At 41.6% G+C, this 27,871-nt stretch overlaps 2 protein-coding genes and 1 long non-coding RNA gene across 7 annotated transcripts in view; 1 reads left to right on the top strand and 2 right to left on the bottom strand.

Annotated features, from left to right (window-relative positions):
• The window catches only part of galnt14 (UDP-N-acetyl-alpha-D-galactosamine:polypeptide N-acetylgalactosaminyltransferase 14 (GalNAc-T14)), a 252,867-nt gene that overhangs the window by 63,646 nt on the left and 161,350 nt on the right, over window positions 1-27,871 (bottom strand). The gene's annotated exons all lie outside the window — the stretch shown is intronic.
• On the bottom strand, window positions 112-19,027 carry LOC113014492 (uncharacterized). Of its 4 annotated transcripts, none has more exons than XM_080289674.1 (20): window positions 18,257-19,027; window positions 17,184-17,292; window positions 16,732-16,894; window positions 14,804-14,996; window positions 13,962-14,058; window positions 12,837-12,898; window positions 12,457-12,571; window positions 12,159-12,220; window positions 11,386-11,482; window positions 10,243-10,304; window positions 9,863-9,977; window positions 9,567-9,628; window positions 8,796-8,859; window positions 8,646-8,707; window positions 8,410-8,512; window positions 6,730-6,794; window positions 3,681-5,670; window positions 3,540-3,599; window positions 918-983; window positions 112-602 (listed from the first exon to the last, which is right to left on the bottom strand). In XM_080289674.1, exons 2-20 carry the CDS (start codon window positions 17,284-17,286, stop codon window positions 376-378), a joined length of 3,768 nt encoding a protein of 1,255 aa, XP_080145800.1. In that variant the 5' UTR covers window positions 17,287-17,292; window positions 18,257-19,027; the 3' UTR covers window positions 112-375. The 4 variants fall into 4 exon arrangements, with proteins under 4 accessions (XP_080145800.1, XP_080145799.1, XP_080145801.1 ...); XM_080289673.1 differs by having other exon boundaries at window positions 8,796-8,892; window positions 18,257-19,026; XM_080289675.1 differs by lacking the exons at window positions 16,732-16,894; window positions 17,184-17,292; window positions 18,257-19,027 and adding an exon at window positions 15,233-15,338 and having other exon boundaries at window positions 8,796-8,892.
• Window positions 14,977-16,935, top strand: LOC113014495 (uncharacterized). The gene is made up of 2 exons (XR_013901731.1): window positions 14,977-15,530; window positions 16,107-16,935. It is a non-coding gene; the product is annotated as an uncharacterized LOC113014495 (long non-coding RNA).

Below are 27,871 nucleotides of genomic sequence, written 5' to 3'. Positions count from 1 at the left end.
GAAGAAACTGGCACTGAGTGGCTGACCAATAAAAAAGCACCTTTGCACACCAGGGGTGAGTCGGGCTGACACCATGACTTATACATAAGACTTATATCAACACACAACACATTTGTTGAATTACTGAATTATATTTAATATAACCAACTCAATAATCAATTCCTTAAAAGGACAGCATTGTAACAATTATTGAAGGAAAATAAAAGTGAATCCTGGCATTAAAAGACTCAGGCTAACCACACATCAAAACAAAACACTGCCTGTGAGCACAGTGAAGTCAACTACATACTTTTTGAATGGAGAACACTAACCTTGAAATCAGGCCCAGAAAGGTAAAGGCTCAGACTGTCAAAAAGTGCATTTAGTGTTTAACATTTATTTTTTTTTTTTAAAGGCCAGTCCTCTGTTGCGCACAAAATCTCGAATGTTTTGAATAGATCTCGTCTCCAAGATAGGTTGTTCCTTTTCTTTGCACTTCAGACACTGCTGGTTGGTGACAGTGATACCGTTTTCAATAAAAGGCTTCATATGTTTCATCACCGCTCCTATCTCCTCCTCAGACCATGGTCTCTTCACACACCGCCTTGATGAAACACATAAACCTGTTCAATAAAACAAAACAAATTTGAAGTTTAAAAAGATCATGTGAGATGCACTTGTAGGTAGAGATGGTGTTCAAAACTGTGAAAACAAGCTGGTACTTGTCTAAACAAATTGTGTGTGATAATAAATAGACTGTAGACCTGATAAAATTTAAAGTTTGATTGTTTTCATTAACATGATAGTTCATCACACTGCTTGGTAAGCACAAAATACATTCAGCTTCTTTATATGTTATATAATGTCTAACCACATGATGTTGGTGTTGACTGCACATAGTGCCTAGTGATGGACATGGCATCTGATTTAGATCATACCTTTAGTAACTGAGTCAGGGACAGGAGGTGAACCAGAAGTCACACAGGCATCATTCCCCTGGTCATCTAAAAAATATTGCACAGTATAAATGTATGGGCTTAAAGAGGCTTTCTGCCTACCAATCAAACACCATGGGTACAGAGGGGACAGTGACAGCCAGTTCTATTATACTAACTATACACATGGCAATGGTGCTGAACTGGATGAAGTCAACAATACCTTGGGTAATAAGTTTACTGGGAAATGATGTAGATTTTGCACAGGCCAAATCTTGCTTGGCCAAAACTGATGAAGCATCAAAATACTACTCATAAAGCATTAGTGTCACAATTAGGAATGGAACTACTAACAATTGACCATGTAAAAATGTACTGATGGTTAGTAATATTGTTCTATACACAATCCCAGGTTATCGTAATCAGCATAGTAGTGTTAATAGTAAAGTCTGATTTCATTTTTAATGCAATGAAAAACAGAGATGCAAGTGGCATTAATGAAACAAGAGAGCATCTTTATCATACGTGATGTGCGCTGTTAAAATACGTTACTGCACATTTCACTGGATTTGTCTCTGAACAAGACTAACTCACAGATCCCAGCTCATTACATAAGATATGTTGGGCAAACTTTGAGTACAGCATTGAAAATGTACCTTGAGCTCCAGTCTCGGAGAAGTGAGGCAAATCAGAAGTCACAGAAGTTAATATTTCTTCATTGTCATTGATAGATTTTTCTAGCAAAAAAAAAATAAATAAATAAATAAATAAATTATATATATATATATATATATATATATATATATATATATATATATATATATATATAATACATACAGTGAGGAAAGTAAGTATTTGAACACCCTGCTATTTTGCGAGTTCTCCCACTCAGAAATCATGGAGGGCTCTGAAATTTTCATCATAGCTACATGTCCACTGTGAGAGACATAATCTAAAAGAAAATTCCGGAAATCACATTGTATGATTTTATAACAAGTTTTTTGTATATTTCTTTGTAAAATAAGTATTTGAACACTTGAGTCAAACTATATTAATATTGCCTTTGTTAACAATTACAGCGGCCCAACAGTTCCTGCAGTTCTTCACCAGGTTTGCACACATTGCAGAAGGTCTTTTGACCCACTCCTCCACACAGATCTTCTGTAGATCTGTCATGTTTTGGGCCAACACAGACTTTTAACTCCATCCACAGATTTTCTATTGGACTGAGGTCTGGAGACTAGTGAGGCCACTCCAGAACCTTGAAATGCCTCTTACGGAGCCACTCTTTGGTTTTCCTGGCTGAGTGCTTCAGGTCTTTGTCTTGTTGAAAGACCCAGCCAGAACCCATCTTCAATGCTCTGACTGAGGGAAGGACGTTTTGGCCCAAAATCTCACAATCCATGTCCCCGTTTATCTTCTCCTTAATACAGTGCAGTGGTCCTGTCCCCTGTGCAGAAAAACAGCCCAGCGCATGATGTTTCCACCCTCATGCTTCACTGTAGGATGGTATTATTGGGATGAGACTCATCCTTCTTCTTCCTCCAAACCCCAACAATGGAGTTTAGGCCAAAAAGTTTTATTTTGGTCTCATCTGACCACAGGACTTTCTCCCATGACTCTGGATCATCCAGATGGTCCCTGGCAAACTTCAGACGGGCCTGGACATGGGTTGGCTTAAGAAGGGGAACCTTCAGTGTAATGAATGATTTTAAACCATGACGTCTCAGTGTATTACTAATAGTAGCCTTGCCAACGGTGGTCCCAGCTCTCTTCAGGTCATTGACCAGCTCGTCCCGTGTAGTTCTGGGCTGATTCTTCACCTTTCTTAGCATCACTGACACCCCACGAGCTGAGATCTTACGTGGGGCTCCAGTCCGAGGAAGACATTAGCCTCTTCCATTCAGGGGCGCCTGCAGGAGTCTTGCAGAGGGTACGCACAGTCACCTGCACGCGCTCCATCGCGCACGCACTCCATCGCGCACGCACTCCATCGCGCACACGCACATGCGTGCACACGCACTGTCGCGCACCGAGCTGCTTGGCAGTGTCTCTGGAGCCCTTTCCAGCTTTGTGAAGGTCTAAAGTTTTGTCTCTTGTGTCGTTGGACAGCTCTTTGGTTTTACTCATGTTGCTGCAACACTTTTGACAGATTGTGGGGTGCACATGTGTCTTTATGAAAGCTAACGGCATCAAACAGGTGCTGCTAAATTAGAATCATGAGCAGAGTGTAGTTGGACTGTTTAAAAGCAGAATAACAGGTCTTTGAGGGTCAGAAATCTGCATGATAAGCAAGTGTTCAAATACTTATTTTAAGCAGTAATATACAAAAATATTTTAATAAAATCATACATTGTGATTTCCGGAATTTTCTTTTAGATTCTGTCTCTCACAGTGGACATGTACCAACGCTGAAAATTTCAGATCCCTCCATGATTTCTAAGTGGGAGAACTTGCAAAATAGCAAATACTTACTTTCCTCACTGTAAATGGTATTAACTACACAGCAAAGTACAAACAGAACTGCAATAACATTATCTAAAATATATATATAAAATGTAAATTTTAAATATTTTATCAATACAACTGCAAAGTCTATAACACAGAATACAATAATTTCAGTACCTCGCAATGTGGAAGCATCAGGGAGTTGCTGTGATCCAGTAGCCATCCCATCTATGTCATCTATAAAATTGAAAAAATGTTATTAGACCAACCATATTCACAAACACCAAGCCGATTTAACAACATATAAACCATGCATACCACCAATTTCATCCAGAGTTTTTCCTTGAATATCCTTCACACTTCCCTTCTCCATGGCCATGAGCAACTTGGAGATCTTAGCCAGCTGAATTGTTGATTGGGGCAGTCGATAGTATTCTCTATGGACCCTAATGTCATGGCCGAGGAAATCGGCCAGCTGGTCTAGTTCATTATCTTTCAAGTTCATGACTTGGCTTATCGTGGCAATCTGTTTGCGAAGGTTAGTTGATCTGAGGTTCTGAGGATGTTCAGCTCCGCAAGCATCTGCAAACTGACCAAACTGCCCTCTGTAGTGACCATCACTACAAGGAATGGCGAAAAGGTACATATTGTTTTCAGATACCCCGCACTCTTTCCTCTTACTAACGAGGAGTGACAGGTTATCGGTCATATCAGAAGTCAGGATCACAGCCACCTTTCGTCCTTTTTTCCCCTTCAGTTCCACTCTGGCAAACTGTTGGCAAAGCCTTTTCTCAACTTCTGTAAGCCCAGAGCTGATGTCATCGTTTAGTTTGGACATGTCACGATCTTCAAAATTTTTGACAGTCATACGTGCTACTTCACCTTCCCTCCTCCTATTGAACAAAATCACTTGACAAAGGATCACCTTTGCTAGTGCTGCATAAGTTCCTACTGTTGGGTTATCACCTAGTTTCTCCCTAGCCGATTCCACTTGCTGACCAAGATATAACTGCAGCTTCTGAACATCTCTGGTCAGTGGAAGGCTGTCGACCTTGTTGTATTTTGCCTCACTCAGGTTTGATAAGGCTGAATGGGAAACTAATTCAGACCACTTTGTTTCATGAAGTGTGTGAAACCTCCTGATTGAATCGATCGCCTCTTGATCCTCTTCCATGAGAGCACGACACATGATAATATCACTTATTTTTCTGAGAGAATGTCCAAGCTTCAGGGCCAAACTTGGGGCTTTGAATGTGCTGGTTTCAGTATCAAAACCTGAAACTCTCTTGACAGCATTAGTAAGAATAAAGAAGTTGGCTGGTTTTATTGCCTCTTCCATATTATGGATTCTTGTTGTGTGACGCAAAGTCACAAGTAATCTCCCAAGTTCCCTTACTTTCTGTCTTATATACTCATGCTTTGATCTGTCACTTCCATGCTTATTAAAAAGAGACTGAGCCAACTGCATAATATAATGATCATTCCTTATTGCACTAGACACATCATCCTTGTGCATCTTGCCCAGTACTGAGTAGAGTTCACTTGAAATTGGCTGAGACATTGTGGATTGAGTAGATGCTATACCAAAGACTCTATCTTTCAGCTTCTCTTCAGCATTATTCTCTGGTCTTAAAGCACATCTTTTCATATGCCGAGAAACTTCTTTTCTGGATATCATACCCTTACAGTATAAGCAGTACTCGTATGTCTCAGCGCTGCTGCTGCTCTTTTTTGAGATCCTTTTCACTTTAAGACAACCTGATCCTGTGGTTTTAACAGCAGAGTTGTGCTTGAAGTTACCAAGGTTTCGTAACCTTTCAAGATGAACTTTTCTGTCCTTTGATGATTTGGGTAACTGAAGCACCTGGGCGACTTCAGCATTTTCATTTTCATGCGTCTCCAGATGACGTGCAAATTTTGTTTGAGGTTTTCCACATACAAAACAAAAATTGACTGTGCTTTTGATTAATTTTGTTGACTTGGTTGGGGATTCATTTTGGCACAGCATATCCACAGTACTCTTTTCGCTACATGCATCTTTTGTTTTCTGCTGGCATGACTCTGAGCTGTCTGGTTCTTGGTCGGGATGAAGATCATCAGTAGTTTCAAGATCATTCAAAATGTGCTCAAAGTTGTTCTTAACATCCATGGTCTGTTCTTTTTCAGCAAAAGTAACGCATAAATCAGGCATGCTAGCAGCATGGGAGTTTTTTGATGGTCCAGGTAACTCAATAGACAACTCTGTTCCTGAGCTTTCTGAATCTGATGCAGAATTTGGGATGTATTCTTCATCAGATGAGACATCACCCTGTTCGTAAATACAGCATAGATTAAATAATAGAAATAAACATGGGAAGGATAAATGCTAAATTGTTCACGTCACAGAGCTCGGGACGTAAACCAAAGTCTCTAGAGGTCTTAAAAGTACTAAGAAATACCTCCTGATTTAAAGAAGAAAATGTGCAGCAGATATGTATTTTGTGCAAGTATTTTGATTCTGCTTGATCAATTTGCAATCTGTGATCGATTCAGTACTTTTTTTGATATTTGTCCCATTTCTAATATTCAATTTATATTTTTTGAACAATGACATTAACAAAAAAACAAACACAAAACAAAAAAACTAAGACACTAGCCCTAACCTGGTCCCAGAGCCCCTCCCACAATGACCCCCACAGATCAAAATTTGTAAAACCTTTGAGACTAGATTGTAAAAAAAACAAAACAATTTCATACAAAGGATTATAATAAAATCTAAGTAATATTTTTACAATGTGTTTATTTATTTCTGGCCTCTCTCACATAACTTCTACACTCTATCCAGTCCAAAATCTATCTGCTTTCAATTCTCTATCTGAGACAACACTTACAAAACTGATTATCCTTATAATTTTGTGATGAAAGAAAAAGGAAGAGCAAGCAACATGTGGCAATCTTCACGAACTGCATCTACGTCAATATTAACTATATTATAATGAAGCCTGCTTAAATTCAACCTGGGAGACACACCTGCACATCGTCTCCATCATCATCATCTCAACTCCCTTCAGCTGCTCACTACGTCACAGCCAATCCGGAGCTCCCTCGCACCTACGCCTCCATTCAGCATCCGGGCATTTAAGCTCTTTCACCCATAGCTCGGCCTCGCATCCCTCCACCACCCCTGCACCCCCATGCTTGCCCCCTGCCTCCATACCACCACCAGTGTCCAGACCCCGGGGGAAGACCTCCTACTTCAATCAGCAATGCTTTTATCAACAGTTTTCCCGCCGGGGTCTGACCGCCAAATATTTAATGTTCAATAAAGCATGTCTAATTCTTTCTCCATATCTGAGTCTTTCCAGGTTGAATTTCACTGTACACTTACGTCGGACATATCCCAGTCTTCTGAAGATGTCTGGAGGCAGATCTTATGCCACACACAACGGCATTCTACAAATACAAAGAAACCACAGCATTAGACAACAACCGATGATTCATTAAGTTATAATTTAAAAAGTAGCGATCCCACACGTCACAAATTATATTCACTAAGACCACTAAATATAAACAAGCATAAAGTAAATTTAAAACCAACGCATAATTCAGAATAAAAAGCAGATATATATATATTATCTTAAATTGACCTGACCAAACTACTCATTATGGGCCACATAGGCCATGTTTCAGAATGCATTCTTGGCTCAAAGACTTCTGGCAGAATGATCTAGTGAGAAACAGAAAAGCTAAAATGTTTATCCTACATTAATTAATAAGGATTGAGATGAAAAGGACTTCTACTAAAAAGTCATTGAAAATGTGTAGAGACACCATCAAGCATTTGTATTGCAAATTGCCTGATTGATCTATTGGAATAGGTCTGGATTAATCAGACCCAGTACCTTACTGGGCTTCCTATATTGACATTGTAAGAAGTTTGCAAGTTTGATGCAATGTTTACTCAACGGGTTTATTATCATTAAAACATCATCTTCCAAGTTTGTGTGTATATGTGTAATTACAGAATGACAAACAGACTTGAGGGCAGTTTACTTCATACATGTTGATACTCTCTTAAATATAATTAAACATTTGTGCATTTTGCTTTATCTTTATATAACAGATCAAATCAGGAACTGTGGTTTTTGCATTGTAACATCACAAATAAGCTAAATCAGCATTGTCAGTACGCATGCACGGCGCGGCCGGGTCAGAGTACACCACTACCCACGATGTAAAGGCTGAATTATATTTCTCTGTCAGATATAGGCTTGGTTCTTTTAATACATCCATGGATATAGCGTCTCCGGGCACCACAGAGGCTGATGGCTCCGGATATGAGGCTTTGAAAGTGAAAGTTTATTTGCAGCTGTCGATTCATTGTACCAACCTTCTCTCAGCTCTAAGGGATCTGGAATTGTCATCTGACAACTGTCAGTCTCGATCTCGAGCAGAGACTTATATCCAAGGTAGCATAGCCTCCCGCTCCTGCTGTTTTGTTAAAACTATAGGGGCTTTTTGTAGTGAAAACGCCCAAGCGAGGGCCACGAGTTCTTTCTTTCTCTTCCCAGCAGCACTGTATCCCCGTTTCGTACCAAATTCTTTTAAAACATTGACGTTAGGACGCTCAAAATATTCAATATCGCTATCACACGCGGCCGTGTTTACTGTTTACAATGCATGCTGGGTAGTCGTGACCCTTGACCCGGACCGGCATGCCTTGCGCGCGGTGAGATGCTCATTTAGCTTATATGAGCTTGATGTTGAAAGAGTGAAACAAAGATTTAAAGTTGTAAAGTTCAACAGTCTAATCAACAAAGAGTAAGAGGGCAATATACATTATTACAGTATGTTCTCTGTTCTCTGCCACACTAAGCAGACAAACTCAAATGCATGATATGTGATAGTATCTGCCATTACACTGTGTATCATTGCAATGGTTTGAATTGATAAAACTTTGAAGTGATTTTTTTTATTCTTTACATATGAAAATGTAGACCTGACTCATGGTAACTTAGGGTATAGTGAAAAAATGCATTAATTAACACAAGATAAATAATACACTTACGCTTGCATCTTAGACCGTGCCATCTGATAGCTGTCAAAGGTGAATGGCATATCCCGCATTTGTCAAGTTTCACCGATTCAAATACCAGCCTATGAATTGTACACTGGAAAAAATTAAAAACATGAAATGAAACATAAAACATTGTTACCCAAATATTTTATGATCTTTACAAACCACACTATTTACCAAACTACACATTGATACAATCTTTAGTAAACAGATGAATCCATGCTAACCTCATGCTCAGAGCTGTCTGCTGTAGGTCTAGATGACTGACACTCTGCTCTTAATTCTCTGTCTGTAGAAGAGAACACAAGACATGGAGGCATAGTGCTTTGCAAGACCCCAGGGTTTAACAGGTAGTGCTTACTCAAGCAGGGACTCACCTGTGAATGAGTCTGTAGAGATCACATGGTGCTCCACGTCATGGGCAATAGGCTCTGCAACACACTGTTGACCAGAAGGGATGCTTGCGATCTTTAGCTGGGTATGAAAAGTAGAACAAATATTGTAAACATCTGGCAGCTACAGTGGAAATGTATTTAATCCACTACGAGTGGTCTTTTCTAACCAGTGTCCCCTCAACCCATGTGTTTTTCTGAGTATGCCAAACACTGGAGATGAAACAATGAAAGACTCAGTTTGAGCTCAGATGTCAGGACAGTGTTCTCACATACCTTGAGTTTGTCTGTGTCAGACACACACACATAGTTAAGCATTTTCTGTTTCACCTTCAGTTAAATACAGTTCTAACTCTCACCCTAACTGCAAGGAAACAGAGTGATTAACCCTTACCTAGTTAAGTGAAGCCAAAGTAAGACAATACTAAGAAGCTAAAGTGACTGTGAGTAAAAGGTGCATGTATATGTCTGACACAGAAAAACCCAAGGTTTACAAGGACACTGTCCATCAGCCTCATAATGACATCTGAGCTCAAACTGATGCTTTCACTGTTTCACCTCCAGTGTGTGGCCACTCAGAAAAACACACTTGTTAAGGGGACACTGTGGTTAGAAAAGACCTCCTGTTCTAAATAGAGGACATTTCCACCACCGCTGCCAGATGTTTGCTAAAATACTCAAAATGGAGTTTCATGTAAACACCATAACACTTCTAACCATTGGTCAATTTTAAAACAAAGGTCAATTTCAACTCACCTCACAAGCAGAGTCGTTAGGCACAGCTCTGGATGATTGTGGCACCTCTTTCGATTTGCTCTCTGTACAAGGGAACATAAGGAGATTCAGTGCTTGACTTTCGTTAAGTCAAAAAAAACACATCTACACATAACGCAATCAATTCACATCCCTGACTGTTACAATTCTACTCAAAATATCCATCAAGACACTATAGAATCATCAGAAATGTCCCAATACTGGCACATTTTTCATGCAGCAAACCTTCAGGCATGTCATGCATTGCCAGAAGTTAACAACATTTACTCAAAACTGACCACTGGTAAGTTCTTCTGAGAACGCTTGGGGTGACAACTCCTGATACTGGACACCAACTTCACCAATTAACTCTTTCAGAGAAGAAGTGCCACGCTGACCTCCAACAGAATGCACCTAAAAAGATGCAAAGATGAACAAGCATCAATGGTACAGTGTCCATCTGATCAAGAGGGACACTCTCAGTCAAACCTTAAAACACCCAAATGATGTTGAGAGGGAAATGCAATGTTAAATGATGACTACCTGTACTTACAATGGTTTAAAGACTGTACATGCAGTATAATTGTAATCAATTGATAAACATGATCTTTACAAACCACACTATTTACCAAACTACACATTGATACAATCTTTAGTAAACAGATGAATCCATGCTAACCTCATGCTCAGAGTTGTCTGCTGTAGGTCTAGATGACTGACACTCTGCTTTTAATTCTCTGTCTGTAGAAGAGAACACAAGACATGGAGGCATAGTGCTTTGCAAGACCCCAGGGTTTACAGTTTTTGCCCACTGCTTGAACACATTTTGCAAAACCCCGCTCGCTGTGCCAAAACTGTACACACAAGTACACATGACACAACACTGGGAAATATACCATTCACATCTGCACCAAATTGAAACTCTACTCTCAAAACCTAAACTCTGCTATCAAAACCTAACATTCCTTTGTCAAAATGTAACTCTGTTGACAAAATGACACATACCTGCACCATATGCAAACACTCACAGATCAGGGGGAACACACTAGTCTGCTGTACATAAAACACTGCAGTCCTTGATTTCCATTGTTCATTCAGAAGGCACATTTACAGGGGACACATTTCCAAACGACCATAAACGCAAATAGACCTACTCAATACTGCACATTGAAGTACCATGAATACAGGTAAAGCGAATAAAACAACAACAACACAATAGTACTGCAATAGACAACACACTATACTGTAAACACAAAAAACCATGACAATTGTGCATACGTGGGCTCATGGATCCCGCCGTCTGTTGGGGTCTGGCCACAGGACCTCATCAACATCGCAAGCAATGTCCTCTCCCGCCAGGCACCGGGGTAAATATCCTCTTGCTCTCCCTCCATCCATGCTTGCAAAGTTCTTGGAATGGCTACGCTGAGGGCTTTTTGTAGTTGGCTAATTGGTGTTCGGTTTTGCAAGTAGGTGCCTTCAGGTGTGTATTTGAGTGGTTGCAATTACCCGATGTGTTTTGTATTTTGGATACATGTGTTTTCCGAATGGCACCCTGAGATTTCATTTTGTGAGCGAAGTGTCTTATGTATGAAATAGAGTGTAGCATGCAGGACCATGTGTGTTGCCTAAAGGAGTAGGTGTGTTGCATGATTGGAACTGGGGTGCAAAGCAGCGCTTTTGTTTAAGGTAGGGGTACATGTGTTTGAGGTATGGTAACAACAGCTTCACGTTGTGTTACTTTAGTCTAAGCATGGGTTTATAGTGTTCAAGCAACGGGCAAAAACTGTAACAGGTAGTGCTTACTCAAGCAGGGACTCACCTGTGAATGAGTCTGTAGAGATCACATGGTGCTCCACGTCATGGGCAATAGGCTCTGCAACACACTGTTGACCAGAAGGGATGCTTGCGATCTTTAGCTGGGTATGAAAAGTAGAACAAATATTGTAAACATCTGGCAGCTACAGTGGAAATGTATTTAATCCACTACGAGTGGTCTTTTCTAACCAGTGTCCCCTCAACCCGTGTGTTTTTCTGAGTATGCCAAACACTGGAGATGAAACAATGAAAGACTCAGTTTGAGCTCAGATGTCAGGACAGTGTTCTCACATACCTTGAGTTTGTCTGTGTCAGACACACACACACATAGTTAAGCATTTTCTGTTTCACCTTCAGTTAAATACAGTTCTAACTCTCACCCTAACTGCAAGGAAACAGAGTGATTAACCCTTACCTAGTTAAGTGAAGCCAAAGTAAGACAATACTAAGAAGCTAAAGTGACTGTGAGTAAAAGGTGCATGTATATGTCTGACACAGAAAAACCCAAGGTTTACAAGGACACTGTCCATCAGCCTCATAATGACATCTGAGCTCAAACTGATGCTTTCACTGTTTCACCTCCAGTGTGTGGCCACTCAGAAAAACACACTTGTTAAGGGGACACTGTGGTTAGAAAAGACCTCCTGTTCTAAATAGAGGACATTTCCACCACCGCTGCCAGATGTTTGCTAAAATACTCAAAATGGGGTTTCATGTAAACACCATAACACTTCTAACCATTGGTCAATTTTAAAACAAAGGTCAATTTCAACTCACCTCACAAGCAGAGTCGTTAGGCACAGCTCTGGATGATTGTGGCACCTCTTTCGATTTGCTCTCTGTACAAGGGAACATAAGGAGATTCAGTGCTTGACTTTCGTTAAGTCAAAAAAAACACATCTACGCATAACGCAATCAATTCACATCCCTGACTGTTACAATTCTACTCTCAAAATATCCATCAAGACACTATAGAATCATCAGAAATGTCCCAATACTGGCACATTTTTCATGCAGCAAACCTTCAGGCATGTCATGCATTGCCAGAAGTTAACAACATTTACTCAAAACTGACCACTGGTAAGTTCTTCTGAGAACGCTTGGGGTGACAACTCCTGATACTGGACACCAACTTCACCAATTAACTCTTTCAGAGAAGAAGTGCCACGCTGACCTCCAACAGAATGCACCTAAAAAGATGCAAAGATGAACAAGCATCAATGGTACAGTGTCCATCTGATCAAGAGGGACACTCTCAGTCAAACCTTAAAACACCCAAATGATGTTGAGAGGGAAATGCAATGTTAAATGATGACTACCTGTACTTACAATGGTTTAAAGACTGTACATGCAGTATAATTGTAATCAATTGATAAACATGATCTTTACAAACCACACTATTTACCAAACTACACATTGATACAATCTTTAGTAAACAGATGAATCCATGCTAACCTCATGCTCAGAGTTGTCTGCTGTAGGTCTAGATGACTGACACTCTGCTCTTAATTCTCTGTCTGTAGAAGAGAACACAAGACATGGAGGCATAGTGCTTTGCAAGACCCCAGGGTTTAACAGGTAGTGCTTACCAGTGTTGGGGAGTAACGGAATACATGTACCGCCGTTACGTATTTAGAATACAAAATATGAGTAACTGTATTCCGTTACAGTTACCGTTTAAAAAGGTGGTATTCAGAATACAGTTACTTTGTTGAAATAAATGGATTACACTGGGGTACTTTCCTGTTTCATTTTGTCGCGGGTTAGGACTGTTTGGGTTTTGTTTGACAGCTACGTTCTGTTGTTCCAGGCGGCAGCGTTACGGTTGCCATGGTTACAGGGCGATGCTCTCTCTCTCTCTCTGCGACTGTGTGTTTCCTGGGTGAGAGAGAGCGCCTTTTCGTTGTTGTTGTGCTAAGCTAACAGGCAGAATGCTACAAGCATAGCTCTAAAGAATGTAGCATCATGGGCAGTGTAGTCCGTGCTGCAGGGAGAATGGACTGCCATACACGTTATGGGTCTGTGAGCGCTAGGAGGGAGAAAAAGGGGAGTAGAAAGGTACGAGTTGTCGTCGAGGAAAAACGGGAGCTGGAAGCATGTAAATATAATAATAACCACTGCAGCCAAGAAGAGAGCCTGACAGCCCAGTTGTAAGTAAGCTATTTAGACTCGACTGTACACCGTGTTCCTGTTTTCCTCCGAAAACAATAAGTTCCGTTGGAGCAGCCTTTCAACGCCTCTCTCTGTCTCTCGCAAGAAAAGTTGACCCACACAACAAAGTAAAGCTATTTTTCAGCTACGAGCCGACAGGGACCCCGCCGTATTAGTCAGAGGTCCCTTTACTACAGTTCGGAGTCGCGGACCTTCAGTAATAGTAATAAATCACACAGCAACAAATTCACGTTGTTGTAAAAGGCATGATAATATATTAAGTAATCCAAAGTATTCAGAATACGTTACCGTCATTGAGTAACGCAACGGAATACGTTACAGAATACATTTTGGGGCATGTAATCTGTAATGGAATACATTTTAAAAGTAACCTTCTCAACACTGGTGCTTACTCAAGCAGGGACTCACCTGTGAATGAGTCTGTAGAGATCACATGGTGCTCCACGTCATGGGCAATAGGCTCTGCAACACACTGTTGACCAGAAGGGATGCTTGCGATCTTTAGCTGGGTATGAAAAGTAGAACAAATATTGTAAACATCTGGCAGCTACAGTGGAAATGTATTTAATCCACTACGAGTGGTCTTTTCTAACCAGTGTCCCCTCAACCCATGTGTTTTTCTGAGTATGCCAAACACTGGAGATGAAACAATGAAAGACTCAGTTTGAGCTCAGATGTCAGGGCAGTGTTCTCACATACCTTGAGTTTGTCTGTGTCAGACACACACACATAGTTAAGCATTTTCTGTTTCACCTTCAGTTAAATACAGTTCTAACTCTCACCCTAACTGCAAGGAAACAGAGTGATTAACCCTTACCTAGTTAAGTGAAGCCAAAGTAAGACAATACTAAGAAGCTAAAGTGACTGTGAGTAAAAGGTGCATGTATATGTCTGACACAGAAAAACCCAAGGTTTACAAGGACACTGTCCATCAGCCTCATAATGACATCTGAGCTCAAACTGATGCTTTCACTGTTTCACCTCCAGTGTGTGGCCACTCAGTAAAACGCACTTGTTAAGGGGACACAAAACAGATAAGCTTGCAATCATCACTTGGGAAAGTCATACAAATTCAAGATTTAGTTAAACCAGATTGAATACCACCAAGAGGACATTTAAATATCGTGACTAGGGCTGAAACAACTAATCGATTATTGAAATAATCGTTAGTTGCATCCCTAATTGTGACATCTAGATATGTAGGTTTTAAACAACAATTCATAGGGGAAATTTTTTTTTAAATGACCCACCTTTTTCCGCCAGGGCCATTCTTTCCCACCATAGTCATAAGTAATTTCACTTCCTGCCGCAATTTCCTTCAGTGCAAAAAGGCAGAGATGTGGCTTCCCTTCTGCTTCAATCAACTTCATTCTGCAATTTGGTGTCCTGTGTTCATCGTTTACTAGTCGCCCAAATGACCCATCTTCAAGTGCTCCATCAATACTGCAAATTTGGAAACATACATCAAACAAACATTTATAGTGACACGCCTATGAACTATACTATAATTTTTAAGCACCAACACAAACACAACATCCAATACAAGTTTAGTTGTTAAATGCATAGTTTATAACTGCGTCCATCAGTCAAGGACGCGTTGCTTTCTGACTGAGATAAGTGTTTGCGCTTCTACTTGTGCTTAGAGCTTAAACGTGGTTTTGTTGTACTGTTGCGCTGACCTAGTAGGTGTGGCTGTTACTCTTCTCTTCTCTTCCTCCTCTTGCCCACTACCTGCTCTGTGCTGCTGCTTGCGCGTGGCCACTGATTAGACCTTGTGCAATCTACAGCTAAGCGCAGCCTGGTGTGCACTGCTCTGCCAGGTGAGTTGAATTAGAGCAATCAAGGGCGGGCGTGCCTAGTAGACCTTAAAATGCATGCAGCAGTCATTTGACCCGAGTGTGACATACTGAGAGGACAGCAAACCAAGCACAATCCACTTTCCACTGTGAGGAAGACTTTGAGTTAGACGGGCTATCGGTAAGCTCGGACTCATATTTGCTGCTTATGTTTGGGAAATATGGAAGCTCAATTGTGGAAATGTATTTATGCTTTGGGAAATAGTTACTGCATTTAAGTTTAAAAAATTATATTGATATTAAAATGTTTAAGTTTGAAAAGATTGTTTATGTAGATAGTGTTTCCCACACTTATGTTAATTAATACTAAAAGTAATTACCCCAAATCCTTGGTTAAATCTTAAAACTAGTGTAAATATGTTTGGTTTAATTTAAGGAAAATAATTCTTTGTAAAAGAAAATCCTTGGTTAAAGTCTTTATTAAAATATTTGTAAACTCTAAAATGTATACTTTAAAAATTTAATTGTTACAGAAAGTGTAAAAAATGCAAGGTAGACCACAGTTTATTTCATCTTTGTTGTTTGAAATTACTCACCTCTGATTCAAAAACTAATGAATGTAAAACTAAAACTAGGATAAATGATAGTTTAGACAAAAGTGGCTTTACTGAAGTGTATATTTTTATTTCATTTCTGTATAATGCATTTAATTTATCTGAATGATTAATGAAATGTTCTTTATTTTTTGTGTTGAAAGGTTTTTCACCGATCCATCAAGCCATCTACCTACCTCACAGGCAGAGAACACTTGACATGTACTATTTTGGCATTGTACATATTATACAGTAGTTTTGGACACAGTATAACAGTGCACGGGTCTCCGTGTCCACATGTGCCAAATGCGCACAGACACATGGGCGCTCATTCAGCCCTGGCCATTTGAATTTTCTCTTATTATTTTCTCTATCTCTATATTATATTTTAAATCTTCACAGCAGCGTGAGCACACTGTCTTAGCTGTAAGATGTAGGCTTATATTATTACCCCTCTAACCCCGTACATTACGCCCGTGAGTGTGTATTAGAGAAGGCACACACAGGCTGAATACGGGGACTAACGGGCCCTCAGCATATGTGGGAGTCCCGTCAGTCCCCAGTACCGAGAGTTCCCGGGGACCACAGGGTCACCGGGAAATGACGGAGCCTTAGTAAGAATGAGATCCCGCTATTCCACGGGTCCGTCACTCCCCCTTCTATAGATTCTGGGGACTGACGGGGCCGGGTACCAGAGGTAAGGACTCGTTAAAGAGCAATATGAGATGTTTGCTTCAGAAATCCTGACCTTGCAATAGAAATGTAAACATTCAGTCATTTTGAATTTACCACAATGTCTTCTGCTTCCATATGAAGTCAAACATGAAGACTGAACATGCGCTGGGGTACAGGTTACGTCTGTGTTCAGCTTCAGTTGCATCAATAAGCTCCCCTCTATACTCGACCACGAAGTCTCCTTGTTTGAAATTGGCTAATGTGAAGATGCCACGACCTGAAGAAACAACCATATTAGAGACACAGGTGTGGCAGCACTGCAAATAATCAATTCATTAAATATGTATATCTGTAAATAACAAGTATGCAATGTTGTGCTTTTTTCAATTCTACATATATAATAAAGAAAACATGTCCAAGTGCAGAAAACATAAATAGCCAGGCTCGCTAATAACTAAATTATTATTAAAATACCTTTCATTTTAATTTATATTGATGTTTGTACAGGTCACCACTGGTGATGTGTAACCCCTCAGTCTAGCCTGCAGTGTGTCAAAGTCACTCACCTTTAACTGAATTAATAAATTTGATTTCTAACATTGAATTCTTGTCTCTTCTTGCAAGGATGTGATTAATGGCATCCTGAAGGGGAGTAGTTCTCCGTGACATGATTTTCTAAGGAAATAAGATAAAAATGTAAACCACATCAAAACTTCAAGCCTTTATGCTTACAAGGGCATTAGTAAAGCCTGAATGAGAAGCACCCCCCCCCCCCCCCCCATGTTAGCGTATTATTAGTTTAAGGTTATTTTAGTTTGGTGATGAGTGCTGGAGGGATTCTGGTTAACAGATAAATGGATGGGGGCGAGGCTGTATTTGTGCAGATTAACTTGACTGTGTTCCACCTGTGTTGATTAAGTCAAGTTTCTGACATGCTCCACCCAATTTTTCTTATTTCACTAATAGCATGGATACTGAAACTGTTTCAATTGAGTTCTATGCTTTCATTACATTCACATAACAGACACAGACAAGGCTGATGTCTGAGTTGTTTTAACAGAAAGCATGCACTTGCAGATATTAAAGATACTTAAATGTCCTAATTTAACTAAAGCCTAACTCTGACTTAGCCTAAACCTGTCTGTCAAACTAAGCTTTAGATCTCTCAGGAATAATGTGCTTCATCAACACAACTATAAGAGAGCAAAACAAATGTGGTGTTTGGTTTTTTTTACAATATTTTATAAACAAATGTGTGCAGAGTGACATCAATACTGTCTCAATTAAATTTCATGAATCTAAAAAAGTTTATTTGTATTTGCCTTCCAATGTTTCCTTGGTATTTGGGCAAAGATCATCTTTTAATATCTTAAATAATCATCTCAGAACAGAACAGGAGGAAAACAGCTCCAACTACCACAAAAAAGACAGGTGTGAGTACTACTGCTAGTACAACTGCATCTACTACAACTACTCCTACCATTAGTACAATAGGTAGTAGTTACTAGTTACAGAAGTAGTACTTATAGTAGTTGTAGTAGTAGCAGCCATTTTACATTAAACAAGTGTAGTGATCTTGTAGTGAAAAAGGCCTTCTTTCAAACTCAGTGAAACATCACACACTTGTGTAATTTCTTACCTTGAAACAAGTGATGAGATTAGGCCAGGGTAAAAAAAACCATCCCGGTGCTTGGGACAGTCCGGGAATCCCCGACCAGCGTGTTGCTGTGACCTCCGTGAACCGTTCCGCGTGCTCCGGCCCGCTCTGCCGTCCTCACCTCGTCGTGGTCCGGTCCCCGCGGTGCGCTCTCCGCCGTCCGCTCGTCGTGGTCCGGTCCCCGCGGTGCGCTCTCCGCTCGTCGTGGTCCGGTCCCCGCGGTGCGCTCTCCGCCGTATGCTTTCCACCGTACCTCGTTGTTCCCTCACCTGCCGCCTCACCACGGCTGTGCCTACTTTGAAGCACTGTGTCTGTCAGAACGTCCGTCTTTTAAAAGTTTTATAATTACCTTCTTACCTTTTCTCCAAAGCGTGTCAAAACTCTGCCAAAATTGGGCGCTTCCTATTCATCCATCAATCAGTCGGTCTAAATCATTGATGTAAATATCAATGGTGTAAATGGGTAATGTTAAAATGCGCATGCGCAGCTTCCAATTTCGCGCCATGTGTATAATTTCCCGCGCTCGTGTATAATTTCCCGCGCTTGTGTGTGCGGCATGCAGGGACAACTCCAACCGACAGGGGTCAGTGGCGGACACACAAATATACAACATATGTCAAGTTTTTGGTTTACAAAGACTTTTGAGAAAAACACTTTTTGGGTATTAAAACATGCCCAGAAACCATTTTAAAAGGTCAATTTTATGAGGACAGCAAAATGTCCTCATGTAACAGAGGGTCCTCATAGCTCTTTGATTTGTCTTGAAAATTGTCCTCCTAAAACAAAAAACAAACACACACACACACACACACACACACACATCTGCACTGACAGAAGTGGACGCCCGTTTACTTAGATACACACACACACTCACACACACACACAGTGCATGGCGGGCTGACTTTGTACAGAGGAGAGTGTTAATCTACACCGATAACTCTTAACTGTCTCCACCTATCAGATGTGGGTCTGTGTTTGTGTAGACACCTTTTATTTGAAGCCAGTGTAGTGAGGACATTTTGGCCAGGCTTTGAAACTTTAAAGGGCTGTTTGAAGGTTAACATCTTAACAGATTAATATCAGATAAGAAAATGCATAATGTCTTTGTTAATGTGTCTTCACTATTGTACAAATGGACATTGTTGTGTGCTATTGGACTTCTACGCTTGAGTGGATCCATTAGAGTTGTAAGAAGTGAGGGCATTTTGTCTGGCAATTGATCCAAAGAGTGCATTATGCTTGAAAAGAACTAGTTAGTACAAAGTGCTGTCTGTCCAGTTTAGCTGTTATGAATGGCCACACTTGATGGCATCATGAAAAGCCCCATGTCATTAAAAAGGATAATCATATGCTCTTCACAAAGAATTCACTATGTTGTATTTGGTTGTAGACATGAAAAGCGTGAGTGATGGCACTTTTAGAGAGAAGTTCAAACCCTGCTCTCCCTTTTCTGTGCTGCATGAATGGCTTACATTGGTGTAGTTGTTGGTGTGTCAGTTTCAGAATACTACCAAAATTGCTGGCGAGATACCTTCCAAAATGTGAAGCTGGAAAGGTGTCAATATTGTTGATCACGATAGCAACTGTGACTCAAGGGGTCATCCACCAGCAGTTTTCATATTAAAGTATCCTTAGACAAAATTTCAGAAACTGCCCCGTGTGTCATTTGTGTATGAATGTATGTGTAGAGTTGGTGTATGAAAGTACAACGTGTTCTTATTCAGGACATCAAACACTACCTTTCTGCCAGAGCCACTGGCATCTTGCAGATACACAATAGGTGTCTGTCAGCAAGGTACTGCAGAAGTGGATCTCATTCTTAAGTCTGTCCATATGGGCACTTTGAAAGAGATCCTGAGGTTGCAGTTAAATACACTGTATTAAAGCCAGACTAGTATGTCAGCCCTGCTGATACTGATATACTTACTGATATATCAGTATCAGGATTTATAACCGTGAATAAAAAATGCAAAAAGTAAAAAAGAAATCGGAGAAACAGCCTTATAGGTGTTGATACTGCATAGTTTGTCCACAAGAGGGCAATTTGCAACTTCCCTCTTGGCAACATGGGATATAACAAATGCAATAGCCAGCTGATCTGATGTACATATACGATATAAACATATACACATTTGTTTAAAACCACCAAATGATGAAAGTGTGAGCGCCAATGGTTTCCTTCAGACAAGAGTGTATTTCTAAACTTAGCCAAGAAGTTATGGTCATCTGAAATGACTAAACAGTTTTGTTTTTTTGGCAATTTTAATTTTAAACCTAACTAAATAAGATTCTACCTCTTAAATGTAACCACATTTGGTTATCTAAAAGCCTGCTGCTTTGCAACGATCACTAGCTGTGGTTGCCTCCAGTGAACATGTCAACCCAGTGTGGTTAAAAGGAAACACATCTAGACTAAATCCTGGTGAAGGAATTGTCTGTCTGCATATGTACCTGAACTAGCATGGTCTGTCCTACCTTGGCAGTGTAGCGGCAGACATTAGGCTGCAATAACAGCTGCAGATTGGGCTGCAGCCATGCCACAGGTACAGGTTGGAGCATCTCATCTTAATAACTTCATCCTCTATCAACAATAGTCTGATTACAAATGGCACTTTCATGCAGCACCTCAGACACACAGTCCAGCATTCAGCATGTTTACAGCCCGGCTTCAGTCAACATTACTGCCAGGTGGCAATGATGACAATGTCACACGCCCACTGTTTTGTTTTGTTTTTTCTATTCTGAGACCACTGGCTTGAGAGTGCAGTAAACTGAACCAATTATCAAGCATGTAAGTGAGTTAATTTGTGTTTAGTAAACGAATGATCAATTGTACCACTAATGAAAACCAACTGAAAAGGAAAATTACTTAGAATATCTTTGGGTTTTGCCAAATACAAAGCTCCAAACTGGTCTCCTGGTTGGCAAACTTGAAACAAACTTGATCGCTACCCATCCTATTTCCATTTGTGGGATTTGTTGCATCTTAAAAGAGAGCCCTTGTGTTTCAGCATACAATATTTCAATGGCAGGTGCATCAAGGGGCCAGTGCCAATGGACTGTATATATATATATATGCAAGACCAACAGTATTTGGCATTCTAGGATAAAGATGCACTGAAATTGCTTTGAGCTGTCCAAATTACCAGAGCAAAAAGACTCCATATAAAGGAAATCAATTTACAATTTATCAAGCTAGGTGGGAAAATTAGAGTTCACGTCTGGAACGTCTCCAGACTGGAACATGTATTAGGTAATGTCCGACGGGAAAGATTCTTAAAATTCAAATCTAGTTAGGCACCATGGCAAAATGCTAGATGGAAAAAAAAAAGATTTAGATTGTAATGCACACACATAAATCGGGTCTTTTCACACATTTCACAGTGTGTTTTTGAAGCTAGCAAGGATATTCATACAGTTGGGGGGTTAGCTTTTTAGGGCAAGTACTAAAGCGCTTCATTGTTTAGATATAGTTTTTTCTAAAACAACTTGATGTTTGGATTAATGGTACATGCCAACACTGTGTTCTCACAAACGTGCACGTACAACCACCTGTGTTTGTGTGAGTGTGTCAGAGAAGACATACAGTATCAGGCTGGTGTGTTTTTTATGGCCATTAAAAAGACAATCAAGTCAGAAAGCCTGAAGCCATAAACTATTAACTAGCTGAACTGATGAACCCTGCCGATGTCTATGTGTGGGTGTGCGTGTGTGTGTCATTGTGTGATCAGCATGACTGTGCTATAATGAAATCCTTCAGTGACAGCATGTAGGACAAGTGTTCCTGTTGTTATAGAGAGAGACAGAGAGATGAGTGAGAAAGAAAGAGGGAAACTATAAAATGCAAGCAACAGAACAGCCAAGCGAGATAAATTTAAAATATGAGGTGAAATAAAGCATCCAGCAAGAGGAAGAAAGAAGGGAGAAAGAAGAACACAGAGAGAGGTATTAGTGAAGTGGAAAGGGGACTCGTATTTTCAGACGTTTTAGTGCAGTAACCGGAGTTCAAACGGCGCTGCTCTCACCGAGGCAACAACAAGCATGTCAGAAGTGGTTTCTGAGTGTTTTTTCCTTTAGTTTGTTCCTGTGAAAAATGCTGCCATTTGATCTTCAGAAGCAATGAGATGTCTGAAAATGTTTCTATCACTTTTCAGAGGAACTGCACTGAAAGTAAGCTGTAGCAAAGACTTGATCAGAATACTCCACAGATGATGCTCCACTAGAGGGATTTGTCTTCTGCTGTAAAGGTCCAACATCAGTGGGCACCATTTAGAAATATTATTACTGTAAAATGGCTTTAAATATCTTTTTTTAAACCCCTAATATCACTGTCAAACAATAACAATGGGGAAAAGGAGCCATGTACCACCGAGAGCCAGAAATTACTTTTTGTTTTTCACACTAACTCTACGGATGAACTTTGTGTTAGTCTGTGATCTCTATTTGGGGGGGGGGGGGGGGGGGGGTTTCTTATAATTGCACCATGTTGTTATTTTACACTATATTTGAACTCCCCTTCATCTTTTGCAAAGTGCTTGCTATGATCCAATTAGTGTTATTATACTGTATATAAAATGGTGGCTGTAATTACTAACACCCAATAAGTTGTACATCTTTGTAACAGTGTATCACTACAGAGAAATTTCTGGCTGCCCTCTAATCTACCTTTACCATCATTTTATTATTACAGCTTTGGTTCTGACTGAGAAACAATTAATCCTTTTCTTTGGCTATTAGTCAGATAACATCACAAACTAGTATTCATTTAAAACTGCATCAAACATTTACATCATAGGAGGAGCAACTAATACAAGCCAATCTGTGACTTTAGGACATCTGAATCCTGACTGACGTTGGTCATGACACACATTATTTTCATATTTCTTTCATTATGAGTTTGTGTCCATGAATCATTGCATTTAAATCACTTTATTAGGCACAGCTGTTTATCTGCTTGTTAACATGGATGTTTAATCAGTCAGTTACATGTTAGCAACTCAATGCATTTAGGCAAGTAGACATTGTAAAGACAGCCTGTAGGCGTAGGCAACCTCTTAGGACATATTGGGCCTCTAAGTACCAACTGAGGATTGTTTAAGCAACACAGCCCAGCAGAGTATTGTTGCTGACTGTGTCGATCCCTTTATGACCTTAGTGTACCCATCTGCAAATGGCTTCTTCCAGCTGGATAACGTGCCATGTCACAAAGCTCAAATCATCTCAAACTAGTTTATTAAACATGACAGGAAGATGACTGTACTCAAATGGCCTCCACAGTCACCAGATTTCAATCCAATAGAGCACTTTTGGGATGTGGTGGAAGGGGAGATTTGCATAATTGACGTGAAGCCACCTAATCTGCAGCAACTGTGTGATGCCATCATGGCAGTATGGACTAGCCTTTTTCTGGCCACCTTGCTCAATCTGTGCCATGAAGAATTAGCATCACTATTCTACTTCTAAAAATAATGAGCATCGGCTAAACTGTAAACAGTCAATTCATTCAAGGTCACACGGGTGGAATTAAATATCTGTACTGTTCTGAATTATTTAAAATTATTCTCTATGGAATGGAGTAACACTTAAAACAAAGCTCTAAATTATTCTGACCTTTCTAACCTTTTAATGACATTCTTTCCACTTTTGGAGATGGTCTGTCCAAATTAAATCAAAATGATTTGCATCATTAGAATATGTTTAAATGTCTTTTCATACTGACCATTTCAGGGAAGACCATCATCATACTCTCAACGTATTAGCCAAGCTGTGCTGTGCTTATCCAACAGAATTCATATTATTTAAGTCTTCATCTGCAACCCTTGCATGTGTTTGTATTGTTTTAAGGGAATCGCCTACCATTGCAATGCAGATGATAGACAGTTGCACCTTTCTGCTAAGCCCAACAACTCAACAGTCTCTCCTACCTTTTCTGCCATTACTAATTGGATGTATACAAATTTTCTATATCTCAATTCTAGTAAAACTGAGGTTCTAGTGTTTTGGACCTGCCAGTTTCTCTAAGGAAGTCACCCACTCTCATTTACGTCACCTCAGAAATACTGCTAAAATAAAATCTTTACTCTGATTCAATCATCTGATGCTTTTGAAACACATTTTAATTTCCCCCACTTTGATTACTGTAACCCACTTTTCACATATACCTCTTGGTCCTTTGTAGCGCATCTCCCATTGTTGCAGAAAGCAAGGCTGCTAACAAAAGCTAGCCACCACTCACATATCAAACATATTTGTCAGAGATTTACAGTTAACAAACATCCACTTTAAAGCCCTATTATTAACTCATAAAGCTCTACATGAAGATGGCCTGGCTTATATATCAGAATTACTTAGACCGTACCACAGCAGCCAACTTCTCAGATAATCTCATCAACATCTTCAAAAAAAATTGTTCCACACACTAAATAAAACCAGAGGGGATCAAACTTTTGACGGTGTAGCTCAGAAAGTTTGGAACAGCCTCCCTCAGCCTATCAGGTCTGTTGAATCTGACTTGCGTTAATCAACTGCTGAAAACTAATTTTTATAGGTTAGTGTTCCCTTAATCTTTCCCCCTTATTTTATGCCACAATGTACATCTATTTTCATTTGTATGAAAGTGCGTATGTTGGAATGAATGCGTGACCCTGTAGTTCATTATGTCTGTCTTATGGAATATGCATGCTTATTTTTATTGTGTGGCTTTTACTCAAACTGTGAAGCACTTTCTAACTGTGTTCTCAAAAGCGCTATACAAATAAAGCCATTATTTTCTATACTATTTTGTAAGTCTTTAAAGCAGCTACCTGTCTGCTAGGGGTGCAACGATACTCGTATCGATATTGAACCGTTCGATACAGTGCTTTCGGTTCGGTATGCATATGTATCGAACAATAAAATTTTTTAATTTATTTGATCAACTTTTCTTCTGACGATGCTGTCTGTGTTGAGAGCTCAGTGGATCTGCGTTCGACTACTCCGCCTAGGCTGCACTGTCGAGCTAGCAAGACAGAAGCTAAGCTTGTTGCAACATGGCAAATTGAACCTCCCCCACCCTCATTCAGATCTGGCCTTTGGAACTATTTTGGTCTTCATGTGAAATATGACCCTGAAGGTAAGCGCGTCATGGACAAAAGTAAAACAGTATGTCGGATGCACCACGCAATGCTCAATTACATGTGTGGGAACTACTTCGTTAGCGCAGTTAGCTCGTTAACGTGTTGACGTCGTCCAGCCCCACGCACGGGGTGATCTGTGGTAGCTCGTTAACGGAGATTTGCCGTGTCCTTGGGGGGCTCAACCCAGGGTAGCGGTCATGGCCAATTAGGGGCTCTCTGTTGGCTCTTAGGTGACGGTTTCCTCGTGGCTGCGTGCAGCGGGGCTAGGGGAGGGTCTGTGCTGACGGACGTGGGTTACTGACCTGGTAGCCTGGCTGCCCCTGGGTGGGTCCGGGATGGGCGTGAGGTTCTGGGGGCGCTCCGGCTCTGGGCTGGGGCCCTGGCCGGGCCTCGGGGGCTTGGGTCCTGGTTGGTGTGTTGCCGGGGTTGTGGGCGGGTGGGTGTATGGGGGCCCAGTCCTGGCGCAGGGTGCCGCCGGTACGTCGAGCCACCTGGGGGGCTCTTCAACTGGTGGGGGAGGTTGTCACATCTTGCAGGAGCTTTCCTCTCTACAGGAACTCTCTCTGCAGGAGGTGGAGATACAGGAGAGGTGGAGGAAGATCTCAGCCTGGTTGTCTATTGTCTTATGTAGTCTGGAAGATGAGTGGATGATGGGGTGGGTGCAGTTTTCTCTGTGGTGGGGTCGGGTGGGCTGTCCCGGGCTCTGTGGGGCCGGGCGGCGCTGCTGCACTGGGCCCCGGTCCGGATGGGCCTGGGCCTCCTTTCCCTGGCGGGTTGCGGAGTATGGGGGTGCCTACTGGGGTCAGCGGGGGAGCTGGCCCCAGGGAGGGGTCACTTGCCCCTCCCTTCCTTCCCTCCCCATCTCCAGCTGCCTCCCTCTTCCTGCTCCACCACAACCACCCACACATGCAGGGCCTTGAAGTAGGGTCACCAGGGTGCAGAGGAGGCTACCCCCCCCCCCCCCCCCCCCCTGTTCCCTTCTGGCTGCCTCTGCCTCAATTTTATCCCACAACTTAGACATTCACATTATTCACACTCTCATTACACATACATATAGGATCTTGGGGGTGGGCACGATACACGGAATCCAAATTACCATCAGGGTGTACACCTCACCCCTGGCGTCGTTGCCCACCTCTCAATTTTAAATACACGTAGACATTGAGCGCTATCAGGAGGGGCTATGCGCTTACCTGCTGCTCTCTGGCAGGTAGCTCCATGCCCTCCTGGGTTTTAAATGCACCTTAGAACACACATGCATCAACACTACAATGAGCGGGTGGAGGGAAGTTTGGAGTCTTCTCTCACCCCCGTTCTCTGCGGCCTGCTGGAGCAGGGGGGCTAGGACTAGGAGGAGGAGTTGGCCGTCCAACTGGGGTCTGGAATGTGGGGCCTCCCTGCTGCTGCGGAGTCGGGGCGGTCTGCTTCTCCCCACCGCAGGGAAAAGGGTAACACCACCTGGGTCTGGGTGCAGTACCCCCCTCCAGGGGCAAGGGTACCTAGACCCGGTTTGTAGAGTACGCTTGGGGAGTGTGATTGTGTGTACAGCGTCTCTTTATGTCTGTCTCCACGTTGGTTGAGTGTGGAGTAAGTGCATATGAGAGCATGAGGGTAGGAATGGATGTTTGTATCTGTGTGTGCCTGTATGTCTGTGTCTATATGTCAGGTTGGGTATCAGACGCCACCTCTCTGGGGACATCTCAGGCCCTCCGAGGTTTGGAGGCCTATCTCCCCCCACCACTTCCCCTGCCGGTGGCGGACTCCCTCAGACATCGGTGCGTTGGTGGTTCTTTGTGTCTGGCGATGGGCATCCAGGTACACACCGGCTCACTCCTTGGCGGCCGCTTATCGGGGTCTGGAGCCTGGGGCTCGCTCGGGCCACTTCGGAGGTGGGGTGCCCCCGGCCTCTCGGCCTGGGGCTCGGTCACTCAGGCACAGCTGGCTGCCGGCGGAGCTCAGGGGTGCGTCACTGCAACTCCCCCTGGCTTCTGCTCCGCGGCTGTTGAGTGAGCCCTCATTTGGGACTCTCCTCAGCTCTTTTTGGGACAGTGGCGCGGCTGTCCCTCTGTTGGTCTTCCTTGGTCTCTTGTGTTCTGGGGGCCTCTGGATGTCTGGAGTTTTGATCTCCTCCATACCTGCTTCATGCCCTGGTGGACGGGGCAGTAGCTTCCCACACCCTCTAGCAGATCATTACATGAAGGAACCTTTTAAATACAAGCACGTCCATGCTCACAGGTGTACACACGGGTGATCACACACGCAAACTACACCCTTTTTGGCTCCTACCTCAAAGCACACTGTGCGCTGTCGATCTTACAATAATGTTTAATATTTAGTATTTACTGTCATATTCCCATATATCATTGTGATGTTGTTTATTGTATTGCTCTCGTTTTCTTCTGCTTGTTTTCTTTTTTCTTTCTCAACAGGTGATCCAGGTGATCGATATATGTATTTTTTTTTCTTGCCCATTCTGTTGGTT

Source organism: Astatotilapia calliptera, chromosome 15, assembly GCF_964374335.1.
Source record: "Astatotilapia calliptera chromosome 15, fAstCal68.1, whole genome shotgun sequence".
NCBI classification, from domain to species: domain Eukaryota; kingdom Metazoa; phylum Chordata; class Actinopteri; order Cichliformes; family Cichlidae; genus Astatotilapia; species Astatotilapia calliptera.
The sequence above is the reverse complement of the archived record's forward strand: the minus strand, read 5'-3'. Positions and strand labels throughout refer to the sequence as shown.

Coding starts and splice junctions, on each gene's coding strand:
- LOC113014492 (XM_080289673.1), bottom strand. CDS start 17,286: ATGTCACGGAGAACTACTCCCCTTCAGGATGCCATTAATCACATCCTT. Junction 12,899..13,961: donor CTCTACAGACTCATTCACAG/GTGAGTCCCTGC, acceptor TCTCTTCTACAG/ACAGAGAATTAAGAGCAGAG. Junction 12,221..12,456: donor CTCAGAAGAACTTACCAGTG/GTCAGTTTTGAG, acceptor TCCCTTGTACAG/AGAGCAAATCGAAAGAGGTG.